The 20,165-nt window shown below is 39.4% G+C and overlaps 1 protein-coding gene across 4 annotated transcripts in view; it reads left to right on the forward strand.

Moving 5' to 3' along the window:
• Window positions 1-8,847: 8,847 nt before the first annotated feature.
• LOC308406643 (rap1 GTPase-activating protein 1-like) overlaps window positions 8,848-20,165 on the forward strand; it is a 41,120-nt gene continuing 29,802 nt past the window's right edge. For 2 of the 4 annotated variants that reach the window (XM_080897755.1, XM_080897757.1), the window contains exons 1-2: window positions 8,848-8,976; window positions 19,565-19,600. In XM_080897755.1, coding sequence (XP_080753881.1) covers window positions 8,933-8,976; window positions 19,565-19,600 — 80 coding nt within the window. In that variant the 5' untranslated portion in view covers window positions 8,848-8,932. The remainder of the gene's footprint in view (window positions 8,977-19,564; window positions 19,601-20,165) is intronic. The other 2 variants (XM_080897756.1, XM_080897758.1) reach the window with 1 other exon arrangement.

The raw sequence follows: 20,165 nt of genomic DNA on the forward strand, positions 1-20,165 counted from the left end.
CTTGTGTCACTATTGCAAAAGATGTTTTTGACAAAGTGTACATTTTATTTCATTTTAGTGAAAATGAAGGGACATCACTTACGCTTTCTCCATCTATGGAACATTGCCAAAAATAAAAACAACTTCCATTTCAGTGACATAAAACAGATTATATTCATGCTTATCTATTCTCACCTTGACTGCTGTGTTTTGTAAAGCGTTATCTCAGCTTTACTGATCATAAAAGGCTACAGCGAGGCTGTAAAGCATGAGAACGCGTCTCTTTTTATGCCTCTTTATTACGTATCTGTTTTGTAAGTGACTGTTTTGAAAGTTTAATTGAAACTGTACTTGTCGGTCTATAATTATCTGTCTGATCCATTACTGTGTCAACAGAGCTCTTTTTATCTGTCCCTATATTCAGACTTGCTAAATGTCTGACTCATAGTAACCTTATAAACTTAAAGTCATTGGCTTTTTTCTTCTTTATTGTTCCTTCAGTCAGTTTCCACACAGGTTTTGCTAGATTATATGTGTATTATTTATATGCTGGTTCATGTGAGGCCACTGGCTGCTCCTGAGACATTCTTTCATCATACATGTAAGAAGCCCCGTTGGCACCGTGTCAGACATATACACATGCAGCTCTGTGAAGTTGCTCTCTGTGACAGCACATTTTTTCTCTCTCCTGTGCTCTTGCCCTTTTAATGTTTGATGTCCAGTATATTATCGAACCCTTTTGTAAATCACAGCCCCGCCCGTGATGTATGAAATACAAGCCTTTTGTCGTTAACATTTCTGAGGGGATGAGAAGATGCATTAGAGGGCGTGCTGTTTCATTCTGAGAACATGGGGGAGGGATAGTTAATGTGATGAAAAAGCAGAAAAGGCATTCTGAATGTTCGGGGGTTTTTTTTTCATAGATTTTCCACCTTTCTTCATTAAAAGTCACTGTGTTGTGCTTTGAAATCAGATATCCTAATTATAAACCTGTCCTAGTGCTGTTGCAACCACAACCAAAGAATATTTAAATCTTCATGCTGATGCATAAAAGCCTTTCTTTTTTTAAAGAGGCTGGATGGATAATTTCCCTGCCTGCTGAATTATTCATCTGCAGACTGTATTTATGTGCATTCTCCACTCAGAGGAAGATGTCAGTTGGACCAGTGCAAACAGCTTATTAGACTGAAAGTATAGTCTCTCTTTGAAGGGATTTAAATGAGTCACTGTTGCCCTGCATCTATATTTATTCATCACAAGTTGCCTTTGCACTGTTTCTAATTCAGCATTTTCATTACCTGCCAAAGTGCATGGCCATAATCATAGAGTTTTACTTGAATTAGTTTACTCTGTGCTGTTCTGAACAGTCACACTCTTTGAAGTCAGCCTCATTAACATTCAGAGGAGCGTCCGTCATCACTTTGAGTCTGTGGCTCAGTGGCTTAGGCCTTCTTTTCTTTTTAAAGTCTTTTGGGAAAATCCTTATTGTCCTTCCCCTGCGTGATGGAGGTGACTAGAGAAATAGTAATCTTGTAAAGAACGAGTTCTGACAGGTTATTTTCAAAGTGCCTAACCTCGCTACTGCACAGATCCAGTCCAACAACAAGAAGCTAAACCTTTAAATAAAGGTCTTTAATCATGTGCCATATGTCATCTGTAAAGTCATTGAGATAAAATGAATTACTGCAGAATTTTATAGAATTGATGCATTTTAAATGGTGCAGAATGCAGTAAAAAGCAGGCACACTGTATTCCAGTATTGCTGCAGTGCAGGGTACATATGATATCTATTGATTCATCCTGCTAGCTCTGATTAGCTTCAGTAAATAATGTAACTGCATTTACTGTGGATGATGAAACTGTGTAACCCGATTATCTTTGTGCTGGAATTTAACATGTGCGACTAACAGTAAGTCTTTTATCGGGTACAAAACAGTTAAATGCTAACAACTCTACCATCACAAGGGCTTCGATATTATAAGTTAAGGCATTCAATTCTATAATTTATTCTGTATCTCACTCATTATCTGTAACAAACTGGTATCCTTCTTTAGAAATTATGAATGTTGATATGTCTGCATGAAACGGTAATTCTCACTGAAGCATGAAGCCAGCATAAATAATGAATAGTATGTACTGTTCCTCGCTTTGATCGTGTAATATTGTTTCTGCACCAGCGAGCATGTTATGAAGACTCCACACACCAGATTGTATCTGGGGAGCACATTTCCTGACTCATCAACACATCTGCCCTCTGTGACACCACAGTGTAAGGTTTTCTAGGTGACACATGCAGAAGTTCACCTCTATTTTTGGAGACACCTGCTGTTTCACTGCAGAAGCTCTGACCCTCCACCCAGTTCCTTTAGGCTTTTATTGAGCTCTTAACAAAAATAGACGCTAAACCCGAGGATCTGATTTGGTTTGATTTTGACTATCTGGTGTATTAGAGAACAGATGAAAATTTTCAAGTGGGTCAACTACCTAGATTCAAATTATTTGAAGTATTCTTTGGAAGGGCCTTAAATAGACTTAAAAATAATTATTATTTTAAAAAAATCTCCAAGGCAATCTCTTTTTAAATAACAATTAAGATGTCTTTATTCACATTTAACCCAAAAAACTCTGATGGATCTTTGTATGCAAGTCCTTAATCAGGGAAATTTCTCTCAAGACCCATTAGTGCAGTTACTTGAAGTGTCTTTTTTACAGATTGCACACGATTTTGCAGTCTTCCCCTTATCGCTAAGAATGCCTCAAATTTGTTTGACCTAAAAATTGCAACAAAATCATGCAGAGAAGGAGAAAGGTTCAATGATTAAAATAGGTAGGTTTGATGACATTAATGCACGCTACGTGCCAGCTATCACAACAGCTTAAAGTCTGTGACAGAATTTTAACCCATGCAGACCAAAGGAGAACATGCATCCTCCACACAGAAAGGCTGCAGCCAAATGGTGGCATCAAACCCTTTATTTTGCTTTTTTTCATAGAAAAGTTTATGAATAAAACTTCCATTTATCAAAAATGTTTTATGAGAAAATTACTTAGTAATAACTGATTAAAATCAGACATTTTCTGTTAAAATAAATTCAAATTTGTCTTTTTGGATGAAAAATTTTGATTTGAATATGTATTCCAATAAATACTTGATTTATTGTGCGGCATATCTCATATTAATGTGAACCTTTCCGGTTTCCAGCAGAGGGCACTGTGACTTTGCTTTCTCTTAAGCACCACTTAGAAATGAATATATGCTCATGTAGACACTTGAAGTCACCCCAGTGTAGAGGTACTCTGTGTCTTATCCAACTTTTTTATTGAGCCTTTCATTGCCACCTTATCTGAATACAAACAGCTAATATTACACTGGTCAATTTCGCAATAGTTTCCGGTGGAAATGTGAGGCATCAAATTTACTCCCAGCGTGAGAGAAACAGGATTAAAAATTACCCTTTAGCTTTTTGACATTTATCTACCGACTGTGGGATTTAAAGCCGACTGGAGCTGGGCCGAGTCTATCTCTGCTGTGGCGAGTCATGTATTGATCACCTGGCATGAAGGCAAAGTCCTTCTCAGTCGCAAGGAACCATCCATCACAGAGCTGCCCCAGACACAGTGGAGAGATAGCACGGCCCTGAATATGTACCAATTTAAGTGAAATAAATCTTTCTCGGCAAAAATAATAATAAAAAAAAAGATCAATGAGCAACATGTCCCTGGGGCTGTTGTGCTCTTCCTCTATAAGATTATAATTGTCTAAAGAAGACACATTGCCATGATTTATTGATCTCATGATATTAGCTATTGGTAATCCCTTTTAAAATTTGAGATAATACCATTTCGTGGGATAAAGTCGCATAATGACTCCTGTTACCAAAGATAATGGTCAGTCTCCTGCTAATGAAATTAATAGAAGTGGAACCAGACCAAAGAGCTGCACATAAAGGGTGGAACATATGGGGCCCATTCACTTTAAGCACACTACAACAGCACCTCTTTTCTTTAGCCCCTTCCACCATAATATCCTGGCCCCCAAACAGCAAGGCTATGAAAGGCCACAGTGTGCGCGTGAGGCTGTTTGCAGCCGCTCCCAGAGGCCCGAGGGGCACGTGACCTCAGTGGGAGGAGGATGGGTCAGTGGGCTCGCTCTATTCCTTCCAGTCAGACGGTCTGCAATCATTACTGTAACTTCTTGTTATTTTTGAATGCGTGCTAGAGGAGGCCAAGTATGTCCAGATATTGAACACAGGATGTGAAACTGATCTTTAGAAAGTGAAGAAGAAGTGAGATGGAGAGCTGAATTAAAAGTGAAACATAATATTAAATACTACTTAAAGTTTCTTGAAATTATGACAAAGTGAATTGGAGTCATAAACCTTCTTCTGTCTTCTGGCCAGTGCGACTTGAGAGCCGTGCACTCTTAGACTCATTAAGTGAAGCAAATAAACTGTAGTAAAAATGAAACACTCAGATATAAAGCACCTCTTATTCTTCAAAGAAATTTCAATTCAATTCAATTTTATTTATATAGCGCCAAATCACAACAAAAGTCGCCTCAAGGCGCAAAAGCTGCCCTTTAAATATTCACTTCCTTCAAATATTTGTATGGTACCCCATTTCCTCCTCAAACTCACCCTCTCCAGAGATCCACGTATATGTGTGCTCTTTGTAAAGCCAAGTAACGGAAAAATATTTACAATGTATACAGCCGCCATAGGCAGTTTGTTCATCCCAGTGAAGTATAAATATTGTGGAATGATTAACCTCGTTCTTTCAGGTGCTGTTTGCTCTTTAGCATCTACTGGTTAGTCCTTCTCACCCAAAACATTAATAATTTTATCAACCTTGAATCAATTAAAAAAAAGATAATTTAAAAGTAAGTATGCCTTGTAGATTGTGAGACATTTCAATTCCATAAAAGGTCATTCGAATAAACAGTTTGCTTTCTTGTTTTTTATTTGAACAAAATTTTTGTTGAGCCAGCAGTGATATGCTTCGCCTTAAACCACATGCTAGTATGTAATAGATTAGATTAGTAATGTTTATTCGGCTTTAAACAAACCCATACATTAAAGGAAATCAAATAAAAAATGATGACCCACTGAACCAAAGCCTTTGCATGTGTTGCTTGTTTAATCAGCATCTGCTTCTCTTCAAACGGGCTCAGCATTTATTCGGGAGCAAATTTCCTGACACATAAAACACATAAAAATGAATGAGCGATCTTTACCTCTGTTCTGTCCACTCCTCACCCCCTCTTATACCACACACCAACTTGACATCAACATCTGCCCTACTGCTGCAACCCTTTCAACCGCCCAGACTGAAAATAAATTATTGAGATTATGGGGCTGAATGACTGCAAGAGGGAGCATGCAACCTACATTTTCACCTGCAGTACTAGTAACATTCATCATTGTCATTTATTAAAATAACAAGGACTCTGATTTGAACAAGGTAATAATGGATATTTAGATTTTTCAGCCCTAAATGAGAAAATCTACATCTTTGGGACACCAAGGGTCCTTTGCAAGCTGTTTTTGCTGACGGTGCTGTGTCTGTAGTTTCTCTAAGTGCGACGACAAAGCTATCGGGAAAGGATCTCCTTGTTTTTTTTCTGTTCTCCCAAGAGTTTTCCTGCCTGTCTTCCTGCCCCTCCACTTCCTTTAAGACAAAAGAGGAGCCAGTGCTTCTCAGAGCTCTGGGCCTTGTTCCTGAGGTGATGTGATTAAAGGCTTCTGTCTGGGCTGCATTCATTCAAATGCATCACACACACCACAGCTGCTGTACTTAATTGAATTGTCAGGGCAGGAGACTGAAGGTAGCAACAAGACTGACAGGCTAAATCAATAGAGTGGTACTTAAATAGACTTGGGCTGTGGCGGTACTATTATAAAGATGTTTGTTTGTAATTGAACTAATGATTTGATTGTAGATGTTTATGTTTCACGTGATATAAAGATTTTCAGGATGTAAAACACATTCATCAGTCCTTTAGCTCACTACTCATTGATGCAATATTGTGCTGCTCTCATGTTCTGTATTTGCAGATTTTTACTGTATTTTTCTTATTTTTGTTTGGGTTTGTTTTACTTTATTACATTTTAAAATGGGCTTTATTGTTTTATCAGCTACTGTAACAGATTTGCCTTTTTAACATCTGTCCATGATCTGTTAATTGATCACAGAGCACTTTCCTTGTTCTGTGATCAATGATGTTCCAAGACTTTGCTGTTTGGCAGGTAATGTCATATTATCCTTTGGGTGAGCATTACACAAAACACAAGTTTTAACCTGACAAAAGCTGAGGTGGGTGTGTATATGTGAGTGTGTGTCACTGGGCTGGTTAAAGGCAGCAGTGTTTCTGTTGTTGGCCTAATGTTGCCATGAAACAAAATAATATATAAAAACATATAAAGAAGCATAAGTTAAGCTTAAAAATTTTTTTTACCTGCTTATCTGATAGCCATGCACTTATTTCAGCCACGTTAAATAAGATTCCAACACATTAGGAGCAAAAACGCTCCCTTCTGTAGGTAACAGCTGAAGAATGGCCACACAGTGTCTTGGTGGTTAACACTGTGGGCTCACTCAGAGGACCTTACTGTGGAACTTTTTCCAAACCACTTCTTACGGGTGGAGTTCGCATCTTCGCCCGGTGTCTGCGAGGGTTCTCTATGGTTTCCCTCTCTTCCCCCTGTGGTCCAAAGAGATGCAGTTAGTGGGATTAGGTTAACTGGTGATTCTAAATAGCCCATAGGTGTGAATGTCAGTGCGGAAGGTTGTCTATCGCTCTGTGTTATCCCATGTCTTTGAAAAACATATTATTCAATTCAATTCAGTTTTACTTACACAGAATCAAATCATAACAACAGTTGCCTGTAAGGTAAACACTCTACAATAATATGAGGTTAACAAGGTTAATCGTGCCTTATTTTGAGCCAAGAGCCACAAAAAACGATATCATTCATTTCCAGAGTTTCATTTCCTGATAAATACAGTTAAAAAAAGAGAGAGAAAAGAAATGCATATCACTTCACTTTAAGATAAGCAAGATTACGTATCAGTCATAGTGCCACTCTGAAGCTGAATACCTTGTTGTGTGGGGCTATTGGAAAGCACTCAAAATGTGTTAATAAGCAGCTTTTTGCTCTCTGGTCACCCACTCAGTGTCCAGAGATGCACCTACACCAACAGAGCTTTGATGTTTTGTCTGCACTTCACAGTTAGCTATAGTTGATATCACTAGAGCAAATCAGCGCAACGATAAATTGTTGGTGTTATGGTTTTCTGGTTTTCTGGAGGAAACCCTGGCATGATTGTAGCCACACAAAACAATTAATATCAGCCTCAAGGTGGCACTAGAGATGAAGTGTCGGGATCAACCAGGTTTAAGTAGCCTTAATTGTGCAAACTGCCGTCCAGCTGTTTTGGAGATTTTTCAGAGACCAACCACCTTAGAGACCCAGAGGGTTTACCGTGAGTGAGACTCTGTGTCTGACTGTCAAAAAAATCAATTACAGCAACAATCAATATTATTCAATCAAGTCTTTATCAGCCAAAGATCTATTCAGTAAGATAAAGTTAGATTGTCTCGCACATGGCCAAGAGACAAGGTGAAGCCTACTACCAACAAAGTCAGCCAAGGACTGCGGTACATTGTTTTTTAGGTGATTGCTGTTGCAGAGGAAAGTGGTGATGTAATTTTGGAGAGATGATGCAATTGTCTAACAGCTTCATTGCGCTTGTTTAGTGCACCCGTTGATTCATTACGTGCTTCTCTGGTCAGTTACTGGGAGTGCATTGCAGTTAATGTAATGAAGACATCATTGGTCCTTTGGGAGATTAAAGTCTGGTTTGGTAGATTTGACTTAGTTTCCATTTTACACCGTTTCATTTCAAATCAGCTGTTGCCAGCTAAAAACACTGCTTTTCCCATAAACACAGCTACATATGTCCCGCCTAACAGAAATCATGAAAACATCTGTTGTGCTCATCAGGCATAATACAAATGCTTTGGAAGTGAATCTATGTCAGATAGCTGGGTGACTCTTGTGACTGCAATCCTTCTTTATTCAGTAATCCATGACAGCATTGTTGTCACTCCTGCCAGTTTATCAGATGCAGCAGCCTGCCAAAGGAGAGTCTACAGACAGTCTCCTTTTGTGTCCAGCCTTTCACGTCATTTGATTGACTCACTTAATAGTAAAGCAGGAGAACTGTGTGTTTCATTAACCCTCATTTTGCGTGCATACCGCAGGTGATGGGTGTGCAAGAGATGAGATGAAGTAACAGATAAGAAACCTGTTTAGAGTTTTCACGCAGGTGTGACAAGACTCTTAGAATAGGACATCTGTGAAAAATGATGAATTATCTTTCGATGTACTTGCTTGACCAGCTCTTTTTCCAGTGACATAAGAGGTGGGAGAACAACTGTTGCTTGACTTGTTTCACAATGCCAAGAGCACCTCTGCCTTGCTGACATCATATACAGTATTATTCCCAGGTTTACGTGTGGACTCACTGCTGTCAGAGCTGTGTGCTTATAACTACACAAATTTTAAGTAAAAATAGACATGAAGTGTCTTGTCTATGTTCTTGATGCTAAAGAGAAGGAATACAGATACAGACAGTAAGTCAGCAAAACTGCATCTCTTCCCCTGGTTCCCAGAGGTGACTGGCATGGTCAGCAGCCCTCCCTCTAGCCCCCTCCCACTCGTCCTCCCGCATCCTCTTGCCGTTTCTACCCTGCTTGCGAAGGAGGAGTGCGAGTGAGCAAGGAAGAGGCAGGGCACATCAGCTGTGGGAGTGGAACTCAGACGGCAGGCAAAGAATACAAACACACACATTGACATGCACACGCACACATATGCTCAGTCAGCGTAAGTGACACAAGTGCTGGCTCCATTCAGCACTGAGTAGACTGACTCACAGCTATCCATTAGCCAGCATGCCGCATAGAAAGAGGAGTTTCACTTTTGGAGCCTATGGGGGGTAAGAATGAAAATCCTATTGATTCCTAGATCACTCATTCATCTTCACAGAGATGGATATCAAGTGTGAATGTATGTGTGCTTGTGTGTCTGTTTCTAGCACCTGCTTTGATGACTCTGCACATTCTGTGTCTGTATTGGTGCTTGCACGTCTGTGCTGCTGGTGCTCTGGAATCATGTCATTTAAAAAAAGCAAACAAAAAACAGCTTTTGTCATAAATGTCCTGCTTATTAGTTTGATATCTTTCTATTCCATCCGATACTAATGCTGTTGTTGTTTCGTGGTCATTTGTTAAGGTATTAGGGTAACTGTTCACAGTAATGGCGAGGTAAAATCAGGTGACAAAAGCTATAAGGTGACAAAATCAATATGTTAAGATTCAAGTTACTAATTCTATCTATTCCTGTGAATCCATGCTGTTGTAATTGTGCACTATGTTTTTTTCTGTATGAGACTGATTTATTGTCATGTTCGCCTTTGATGTGATATTTTATTGTTTGTCTATGAGGAAAGAAATATGTGCAGTACACTTGAGTGTTTGTCACTGGGCACTTATGTCCGCAGTGTATTTATTTGGCCCACTTGAGCTTTTACAGGACACTGGGCATTAGAGTCAGCCAAGAATGTTTTTAATGGTCAAAGAGCAGGTGCCCCAGTGCAACTGGATGCCTGACAGTGAAAGCGTTGTGTGTGTGTGCATGTGTGTTTTTTGTATCTTCAAGAAAGTAGAAAACTAGCTGGGACAGTTGCTGCTAGGCTGAGCAATGTATCAATTTTAGCGAGTGGCTGCAATGACAACATCAGCATGTTTGGCTGTTGGCCATTCAGAGGAGGTATGTTTTCAGGGCCTTATCTCGGCCTCCAGGAGCCCCAAGGACTGCAGTCTCCAGGTGTCCTATACTTTGTAGCTTAGCACTGCTTTTTGCTGAATTTGAATGTTCAGTGAGTTGCAAGCTGTGATTTTCCTCTAAGTGAGCTGTTACTAGTGGAAGGGTCAAACGTGTTGATCCACACACCCATATCATATTACCAGTTGTAAATATTTAAACTAGCTGTAGTTTTGTTTTTTTTCTTCAATTTTGTCATGGTCGGCTGTGTGGCTGGCAGGCAGGAGTGGTGGACCCAAAATGCAGGATTCTCAGGACACGAGGTTTAGACAGAAAATGCAGCTTTATTGCTGGAGCAGAACATCAAGATAAAATAAAACTCACAAAAGCAAACAAAACTCTAAACAGAGATGCAGGAGGACTGGAAATCCTAAACACGCAGCAAGTGAGGGTGAACAGACGTTAACGATGCGACACCGAGTAGGGGAAGACACAGACACTAAATACAAGAGGTGAACGGAGCAAAGAGGAAACAGCTGGGAGACACGGCTGACGTTGATTACACTGACGAGACAGGGAGAGCACAAAGCTGAACGCACTGACAAAGGACACAGACCTACAAAATAAGACAGGAAGCACACGCCAGACAGAGACAGACTCGTAAACAGGCATAATGACGTCATGGACAAACAGAGGGACATACGGGCAGAGAAGACCAAGCACAGGCAACCTAAACCAAACATAAGGGCAAGATAACAAAACCTAAACCAGACATAATCATCATCGTCATCAACATCATCATCAGATAACTAAAGAATCAGAATATAATTGTAATCAAAACAGTATCACCAGAGAATAACCAATCCATAATGCAAAAATAAACCAAAACATAAGAAACTCAAAATGCTGGGTTGACCCGACCCAGGACCGTGACAAATTTCAGCTACATGATATGATGTGGGGAGGTTAGCCCGATTTGCAGTGTATTTGTCAAACCAACAAGTTAGTTTCGTTTAAATTTTCACACAAATTTTAATTTTAATGTTAGAAAACACTCCTCATAAAACAGAAATCTCATGTTTTTGCGTTTATGCATCACGGTCTGCTACTGCTGCTGTTTAGAGCTGTTCTTACCAACTGTCAAGTATCACTAGTGTGTTCAGTAATGAGCACATTAAGATTTGACACATCCCAGTGAGAAGGTAATGGGGTAGAAAAGCAGCACAGAAGTGAAGATTATGCCTTATTCTAAGTCTTTTCACTCTCTGTTTTTCATTTTCAAAAGAGAGACCTAATGTAATATAACAAAACCTCATATAGGAGTAAATTCGCAAATTCTAGTCTATATATTTCATTAAGTGTTAAAGCATAATTGTAGCCCTGCCCACTCCATTAGAGGACATCTAACTGTTCCCTAATTGGTGCATCTCTTGTTATTTTCAGTTAATAGCTAGTGTAGTTAGTTTTTGAGGGAGCGCACAGCTGGTCAGATAAACCTATAAAGATGTGAAATGTGTCTATATATCATTCTACATGTGTACAAAATAAAACATTACAAAGTCAAACCGTTTACACTAACCTTTTGCTGTAAGGAGTTCTGGTTCTTAACAAGTAGGCTGATATGTTTGCACTCGTTTTCCCCAGTTTGTCACACTCATAGAGTGGAGCATGGATTGAAGGCAGTGAGAAATGTAGACCTGCTCTTGGTATAAAGCGAAGCGTGTGCTTTTTCTGGTTAGCGTTGTCTTTGAATGCACTGGCATTTCAATAGGTCAGGGTGATTGCTAACATTAGGGAGTAATATGTAAGACACTCTCATGCCTGCATCCCGTCGACATTCACTTAGGTGAACATGATCCCTCAGTTTTCAGCAGATTATTCTTTCTTTGACACAGCATGCTCATAATTTTAGAAAGAAAATGGCGGGGCCACTTAATTTAGGTGTGATTATTTACCTTCGGTAGGTTATGGAACCCACTTTCTTTCTCTAAATTTCTTTTACTGAATACAGAAATTACCAGACTTTCATATGCTTTAATGTGACCTTTAATGTGAGTTTTTGGAAGTATTCCTTAGTACTGTTACACACAGGACATATGTTATATGTTACATATACATATGTTTCTGTGTGTATCTCACAGAGATAAACACAGAGCCGTGACTTGTTAAATGAACTGAATGCTCTACCAATAAACCCATTGACAGCTTTAGGCAGCCTAAACAATGATGCTGTATGTGGAAGTGTCCCATTGAAAGACTGGAAGAATACTTCTCAATCCTGTTCAAAAACAGCTGAATGGAAAGACAGGCACTGTTTTGTAATCTGAGCAGGCCTCAGTTGCAGTACATATTCTCTGGTCAGCTGATTTGAAACTGCCATTTCTTCAATTAAACAAGCCCACATACCCTTTGGAAAAAATGTTGTTTCACAGTGTGAGATAAAATACTTCACAATAACTGTCATGGTCCTGGGTCGTTGACCCAGCGTTTTGTGATTATTTCCCTCTGTTCTAGTTATTCTGTGTCCTCCCCCCTTGTGTCCGGTTCGGGTTCTAGATTTCCTGTTTTGTTCTGAAAGTCTGTGTCTGTTGTCATTGTGTTCAGCTTGTGTCCTCCAGTCATCATGTGTATTCAGATCAGCTGTTCTTCCCTCCTGTGTGCGATTACCCGATTACCGTGTGTGTGTATATATAGTGGGTGTCGGTCTGTGTTCGTTGTCGGCTCGTCTGTGTTTCTTGGTATCCTGGTCCTTGGTCTGCGTCTCTCTGCTCCGCTCTCCGTTTTGTAAGATTTCAGGTTTGCTCTTTAGTTTCTCCCAGTTTAGGTTTGTCATTACTCATGCTTCATTGCCTGTTTTTGCCACTGCCACCGTGTAAATAAACTTCACTCGTATCATCAGTTTGCTGCATTTTGGGTCCTCCTTTTCCTCCACTCCGCCAGCCGTGACAATAACAGCATGATTAGCAATCAGTTCTGGTTCAGCAGATGAAGCTAGAGCTGGCATCATCAAAGAATCTACCATAACCTTCAAGCATATTGTTATTGAAGTGGTCTGAGAGGGAAGTAGACAGCTGCACCTCATCTGGGGTCCGTTTTTAGTTCTTAGAAGATCTAGTCTGTGAGTGAAAACGTTGAGCAGTCATGTCTTTTCTAAAAACAACAGGTAAACAGTGTAAAGTATAATAATGCAGATGTGTCGGCTGATCATGTGCTGATCTCCCCGCTCATCTTGTGTTCTCTTCCTGTTTCAGCTTTAACATAAAAAGGGTTTATTTTAATGAAAGTAGCTGTTTTTCATACTTTGTGCTTCTTAAAAGAAAGAAACAGCGGCTTTTATCTCTGATTTTTGATGATCAATTGTCTAAAGCATGTTATTTCAATTTTAACCGTGAACAATGAGAAGACAGTGTAGAGGAGCTGATTTTGTTTGATGAAAAAAGATGATTACACTGCAAGATAGAGATACTTGAGAGCAGGAGGCCATTCAAGTACCGAAAGGGCAGTGGCAAAACAAATAGGAGCTGCAAGGCAACCAGAGGGCTCTTCAGTGCCTGTGTTCTCATATCACCTTGCATATTTACTCTGACATTCTCATTCACATCCACAATGACGAGCCATCTGCGGAGAACAAGTGGGAGGGAAGAGACTGACAGAAGCAGTGTTAATTAACTAATGTTCACAACGTTACCATCAAACTTCAACTTATTAAAAGACCAAGTTCAAACAGGTATGCTGCTGCATCTTAGCCCACTGAAGGTTCTTATCTATATCAGATATTATGACATCCTTATGTTGCCTAACAACCAGCTGCAAATGGGCTAAAATGACCCATGTGTACCGTTGATGCACCATTTTCATTTCATGAAAATGACATCTGATTCATATCCTTAAAACTTGGATTATATGTCATATATTATGACACCATTATGTTGCCTGACAACCACCTCGGAACATAATTAATTTTTATAAGCTTAAAAAAAGAACCTGTAACATCAGGCATGTACTGGTCGATTAAAGAAACAGCTGGAAAGGATCTAATTTTTCTGTTAATCGTGTTAAATCTGAACCTAAAGGTTATCTGAAGTACATGCAGGGCTACAGGGCTACAAGGGCTCTGATTGTTGTGATTTTTGGCATAGATAATTATGCGCTCTTTATGTAATCAGTACAGCTACTCCAACATGATGTAACTAAAATATAACTGAGAGAAACACAGAACACCACACTACAACTATGTGAAATTAAAGATAACTGAACAAGTCTGCTATACTTGACTGGTAAATAAAAGGCTTGTCATGTGTTTTGTTTGTGTGGTAGATGTGCTAAATATTTCGCTACCAATGTATCTGTTTTCACATACACTGTATCTAACTGTACTGTAGCTAAATGGGGACATTCAGCCACTTTGTGCTGATTAACGTGGGCTGAATGAGCCCATTGACATGAGCTCATTCAGCCCACGCGGGGCTGAGATACAGTACAGTGTCTAGATCTGGTCACGTTCATCATTGTTTGACAGTGTTTCCCATCACTACCCTAGCTGTTATTTCTGCTTAAGGCCTTGTGCATCTCACTGAGTATATTTTTGAGTCCACTTCATACTTCCACTTCAGTTGGATATAAGAATACTGTATGTCCTTGTGTAGGTTTTAAGGGCAGAAAGACCTTATTCAGAATAAAGTGAATCGGCTCACATTCTGCATTCATCCAGTCATCCACGTTTCTTTAGTTTTGGTGGATAAATAGGGGCATTTTGCTTAAGTGGAACACACTTTGCTACAGACTGAAATCTCTCCAAAACTTTTTGATGGATTTTCCCAAAGTTTTGAAAAGACATTCATGTTATTTATGAAGCCTTTGGTAAGCCCCCAGCTTTTTATTTTTTATCTTGGCAACAAAGGAATGAAATGAAATTTGCTACACCTTCAGGATGAATAGTATTTATGTTAACATCAGCTGATGGCAGTTAACCTCAATACCAGCCCTAATCAGCCAATTGCTCAGCTGACACCCTTCCAACTGGTAAATCTCATATAGAGTGCGCTATTTAAGTTGCTTTAGAGTCCTTCCAGTCGCTGCACTTTAATAGTAACTCTCCAGCTGCTCTCCCTGCTTCAGGCCCCTCATGTCTGCAGATGGCTGTGTAGCCAGGTGTAATCTCCTCTCTGAAATAATGTTAATCGAATATAGCCTTAGTTATATTCGCTGACTTTATCTAAAAGGGCATTTGAAAAGTGAAGCTAGTGCAGAAGTGCTGTAAACATGTATTCTTCCCAGTGGCCTGAAGAGGCTGATTTTTCTAGATACAAATGAAATCTGCTTATGTAAAAGTCTATGTGATAATAAAACCTTGCTAAGCTCTGTCCTCATGAGTTTCAATTGCAAGATTCATTTAATACAGCTACATCACTATGGTCCCTGTCAGAATCACAATGAACCAAATAGCAAGACTTTCTTTTAAAAAGCAAGTTTTGGGTTGTTTTTTTTGCTACCACATGAGCAAACAGTAGTCCTGGGTTACTTAGTCACACCCACACCTGACTAATCACTTTGGGTTTCAAAGTATCAAGAGTGCAACTGTCAAACAGCAGCACATTAATCACAGTGGATATCAACTATTTAGTACAGTCTGTGGTTATGCTCAGTATTTACTGCAACTAATCAAATGTTACCCTGCAATCACGTTAGCAAGGTGTCGTCTTTATTCAACAGATAATAGGTTAAGATGGTTAAGATTTGTGACCTTTTCACTTCTGTTTTAATTGGAGAATATTAAGCGAATACTGTCAAGGACTTCAGTTATTCCCAACTCCTGCAGGGTGAACTGGGCGTAACACTGCCCATGACTCCATTAGAATTTACTGCAGCCATAGGGAATTAGAATAATTTCTGTGTAAGCTGGAATCACTGGGATCATGTTTTTTAGCATTAGTTGAAACAACATCTGTTCCTACAAATGACTCTTGTTTAAAATGTGCGTTTGAAGGTACTGACTAACAGCACTGGCCTTATTCTTTATCATTATGCGTTCATTCCCTTAGAACATTAATCCCAGGGCTATTTTCCAGTTTCTTTTCTATCAGTATGTTGTTGTTGTTGTTTTTCTGCTGGTGACAACTACTGTTAGGATGTTTGTGCTTGACCCCTAAATTGATTATGTTAAATTTACAGTGCATCTCATATTTAAGATACAGAATTAAAATGGGAAGAACATGCTAATGCAGCAGATTTGTAGCTGAACAACAAACTTCTTTGCTTTAAGCTGGATTTCCTCCAGTCTAACTCCTGAGCCTTGTCTGCTGACCTACTTGCCACCAGCAGTGTTGCTGACTTTTCTATACATACATACACCACTGGCTTAAGTTAATTCTTTGTAAAGAAGTGAAGGAAATGTTTAAAAGTTTAGCCAGAGATGAGAAGAAATTGCAAGCTGTAGTTAAACTCAGATTAAGTTGAATTAACCAATTGTTGAGTGTGACAGCCGCTGACATAGTGATGACCTCGGGTTTCTGAGACCCGCCTTGAGACTCCTTCATCCCTCCTTGATGTTTGTTTCCATGGTAACCCATTTGTGTGTATGATACCTAGCTGAAAGCATACAGGAAACATTAAAAATATATATTTGCTTGTATCTGGCTCTGACCTGAGCTTTAATTCCTGTCTGTGCTGTGATGGGCTGTGAAATTCACTAGTTAATCTCTCTCTCTTTTTTTTTTTTTTTTTAGAAAATCAAATCAAAACAAGGCTATCCACAGTCTTTTCACAGTGAGATTTGAATGTGCAAAATATGACTCATGATACAAAAATGCATTAGCGCAGCCATATTTATTATAGTCCACTTTTGTCCTCTCTAACGGTGACAGAATATTTTTTGTTTTGCTGTTACGGCTGGGATTTTTTTCACCACTGACTGTTGTCTTGCCCGGTACATCTTTACTTTATTTTATTTACACACAGTCTTGTACAGTTAATAGAAATGTGATTTTCAATAGTGTTATACCTTATGCATAACAAATAATAGCATTTCGAATTGCTATGAGTGTAATAATGTTAGTATGTTCAGTCAGTTGGAGACTTATGAAGATCAGATTCAGTTTTCCTTGTTTCCTGTCTAAACCCTAACAGCTCAGAGTCTTTGGTGTAAAGCAAAATCCCTACAGAATCTATCCCATCATATTCTTTCCAGCACAGTACAGCAAAAACATGTTAATTTCATAATCAGTTGGTTTGACGTGTCTGTCATTCCTCTGTCCCGGTTCGTCTGTAGGAGGTCTAAGCTGCTGGGTGCCATGTTTTGTGGTCGAGCTAAGGTGAAGTTTGATTTTCAAATGTTCTGTATTTGTTTTGGACTCTCTGGTTCGGAACCTTTTTCCAATAATCTCGACACACCCTGGTTGATTTCATTTTATGGGAATTCCATGAAACCTGAGAACCTGGGTGAGCAACACAGGATGAGGTTGAGGAAAATGTTATTCTTATTCTAAAACAACTTTAGCCGCTTCACAAGAGCACAGCCGATGGCTCATGAGCCCTATTCTTCTCTCCTAAGAACCAGTATGAATTCCATTTAAGATGGAGCGCTGATTTATCTACAGACACGTGTCTGTTAGGCTCGGTGAAATCAACACTGGTGGTAGATTTGAGATAAAACGGCACCACAAATTCCATCTGGGTGCCATTATCCGTCACTTGAAGGCCTGGGGCTGAAAATGATGAGTGATCTTCTGCACTGAGGGGAATCAGGCGAGAACCTACTGTAACAACACAAGTCTGTTGATTCGTGACTCCACAGTGCAATGAACAAACAAACCCCCCCAGGGCTTGTTTCCTCTCAGTAAGGCAGTTTTCTAAGAAGGAGGAAGCTTTAGGCTTTCATTTAGTTTTTGAGAACTTCTCATAAACAAAAGAAGAAGTAAGATTTTTCTTTTTAAACCCTTGGTCCTTAAGTTACCTCATTGGGGATTTTTTGGTAATCAATGAAATGAAGAGATCTTTTTATATGAATGGAAACTGGACTTCCTTCCCCAGAATGATTTCTGAGCTCTATGCTTGTGATTTTTGGCCTATGACTCTTAGTATGACATGTTTAATCAGTCTTTTCCCTTTTTACAAGACTTAAATATCTCAAACTGATGGATTGTCATAAATTTACTGTTAGTGCAACATGTCTATATGCTGCTGAATGGTTATGATACTGTACTGAGCCATTCATTTTTTCCTAAATATGAAGAATAAAACTAGTAATATGTATGCACTTATCTAGTAATATGACAGTTTAACTAATATAGCGCATGTAATGAGTTTGACTTTACAGTGCCACCATCTGGTCAAAATGTGTATATTTCTAATGCTATTCAACAATATCTGCTACAGCTCTAATATTCTCCTCACCTTCAGCTGAAGTTTGTAGTTAGTGTTAAATGCTAAGTGGCAACCTGAAGCATTACACATTATCAGAGCGAACATGGTCAAAATGCTAAAAATGCCCATCTACAGCTTCACAAGGGTAGCTACTGTGGCATGGTCGTTTTCTGTGTGCTTTTCTGTTTTTCAGAGAGCAAGAGTCACTTTCCAGAAATGCTCGCTCCTCCGGGTGTTGCTGTGCCATGCACACTAATCATCTCCACGGAAGGATGAGTAAGAGTTCTAAACCATGGTGGCCTTATTGGCAGATACAGAGTGAGAGCAGGCAGAGACCCAGCTTGGGGTTTCGGGATGTCTCCTTTCTATGTCATGAGAGACACAGTCAGAAAGGAGGGGGAAATCAATCGCATTATTGGCTCATTTGTATTTAATTTACACCGTCAGGTGGTGTATCATCTTTAGCACTGCTCAGGAAAGCATGTAAGATAACATATTATATAAAAAAGGTATTCTTTCTTACTCTTTTCTAACCACACAAGAGGAATATCTGCAGCTTACTCACCAGAACCAAATATTCACCTTTTAGACACTTAAACGCTGCAGCCCGAGAAAAGCTGTAGTTTTTTGTTTGTGATGTTTTCAGAGTAGAAGTAATTGGTCTTTTTTGTGTGTGTCTTGTGATTTAAATCTTGCCACATGGCCTTGATTATCATGATGAATATCTTTCTGTCTGATGAGCAGAGCAAGCCCAGTTTGTTATTAATTGCACGTTAGGATTAACCTTCTGCTGCACGCACAGTGCCATCTTTTGGCAAAAACGGGTTTCTACATTCTCATCCCCGGAGTTCCCAACCCTGCGTCATCTGGTTATTGTTTCCAGTGATTACTCCTGCTTAAATCTGTTTATCCAGAGTATGTAAGGACAGATGATAGTTTATTTTGGAGTGACAATGTGCACTGAGCCTGAAAGTGTCGACTTAAACTGAAACATGATTCACTTTGTCTCAGAAAACACCAGACTAGTAATCATTCCTTCATTCTGGGAAATGATGCTTTAACAGATGGCAGGAGTTATTTCAGGGTAACCCATCTTGATGCATAATCAACCTCTTTCACTTCATTGAACTTTTTTTTTAAGTGCACTTTAAATTAATCTGAGTAAACTTGCAGGAAGGCAAATGAATGGAAACTACATGTACCTGTTACTAGGTGTTATATTCCTCTTTGTTTTTAGACTTAATTATTAAGTCTAAAAACATTTATAATTTATAATTATTTGATATAAAGTTAAAAAATATATCAAATGTACTTGTTTTTAGGAAATGCCGACATAAGCACATTAAATTAAACATATTTATTTGGGACTGTAACAGCTGCTGTTTGTTTTTGTTTTTCAGAGTGGACAAGACATTCTCCAAGGCCAGAAGCTTATGGTACGTGTTCCTTCTGTAATAAATGACATTCCTTTTGTTTCAATAAGCAAACACAGCCAATTAAAGTTAGAAATCTTAAAGCTTTCTTCTGTTGATGATCAATGTCATTGACTCACACCAGCTTTGTAATTTTTAAATGTGCGAATCAATGCAGTGAGTAGAGTTAAGTAAGATGAATGAGCCTGTAAAAGTTAGAGCAGATGGACAGCAGCGGGGAAACAGATACCCAGTCCGCCCTGCCATCTCTGCAGTGCTGGCAAGGTTGGAGTGCTGCTGCGAGTGGCACATGGAGAGAGGCAGGGATCTGAGCATGCACACCTCCTGCCACTGCAGATACACGACACCATTTCTGAAAGCTTTTAGGTGTGGTGGCATGAGTGTCTGGCCCTCGTCCCCCTCTGTCTGAATGCAGCACATTAAACAGTGCTCCACCATAGTATCATCCTGCCTTCCCTCTGGAATACAAATGCAGGAGGATATCTTTTACCAGCCAGGCCTGCATTACTCAGCAGTGGCTGAGCTTGTTTGCACAGGCTGTCGTCCGGCCATCAGCTGCTGCTGCCTG

The sequence above is a fragment of the Rhamphochromis sp. 'chilingali' genome (assembly GCF_963969265.1).
Source record: "Rhamphochromis sp. 'chilingali' genome assembly, chromosome: 12".
NCBI classification, from domain to species: domain Eukaryota; kingdom Metazoa; phylum Chordata; class Actinopteri; order Cichliformes; family Cichlidae; genus Rhamphochromis; species Rhamphochromis sp. 'chilingali'.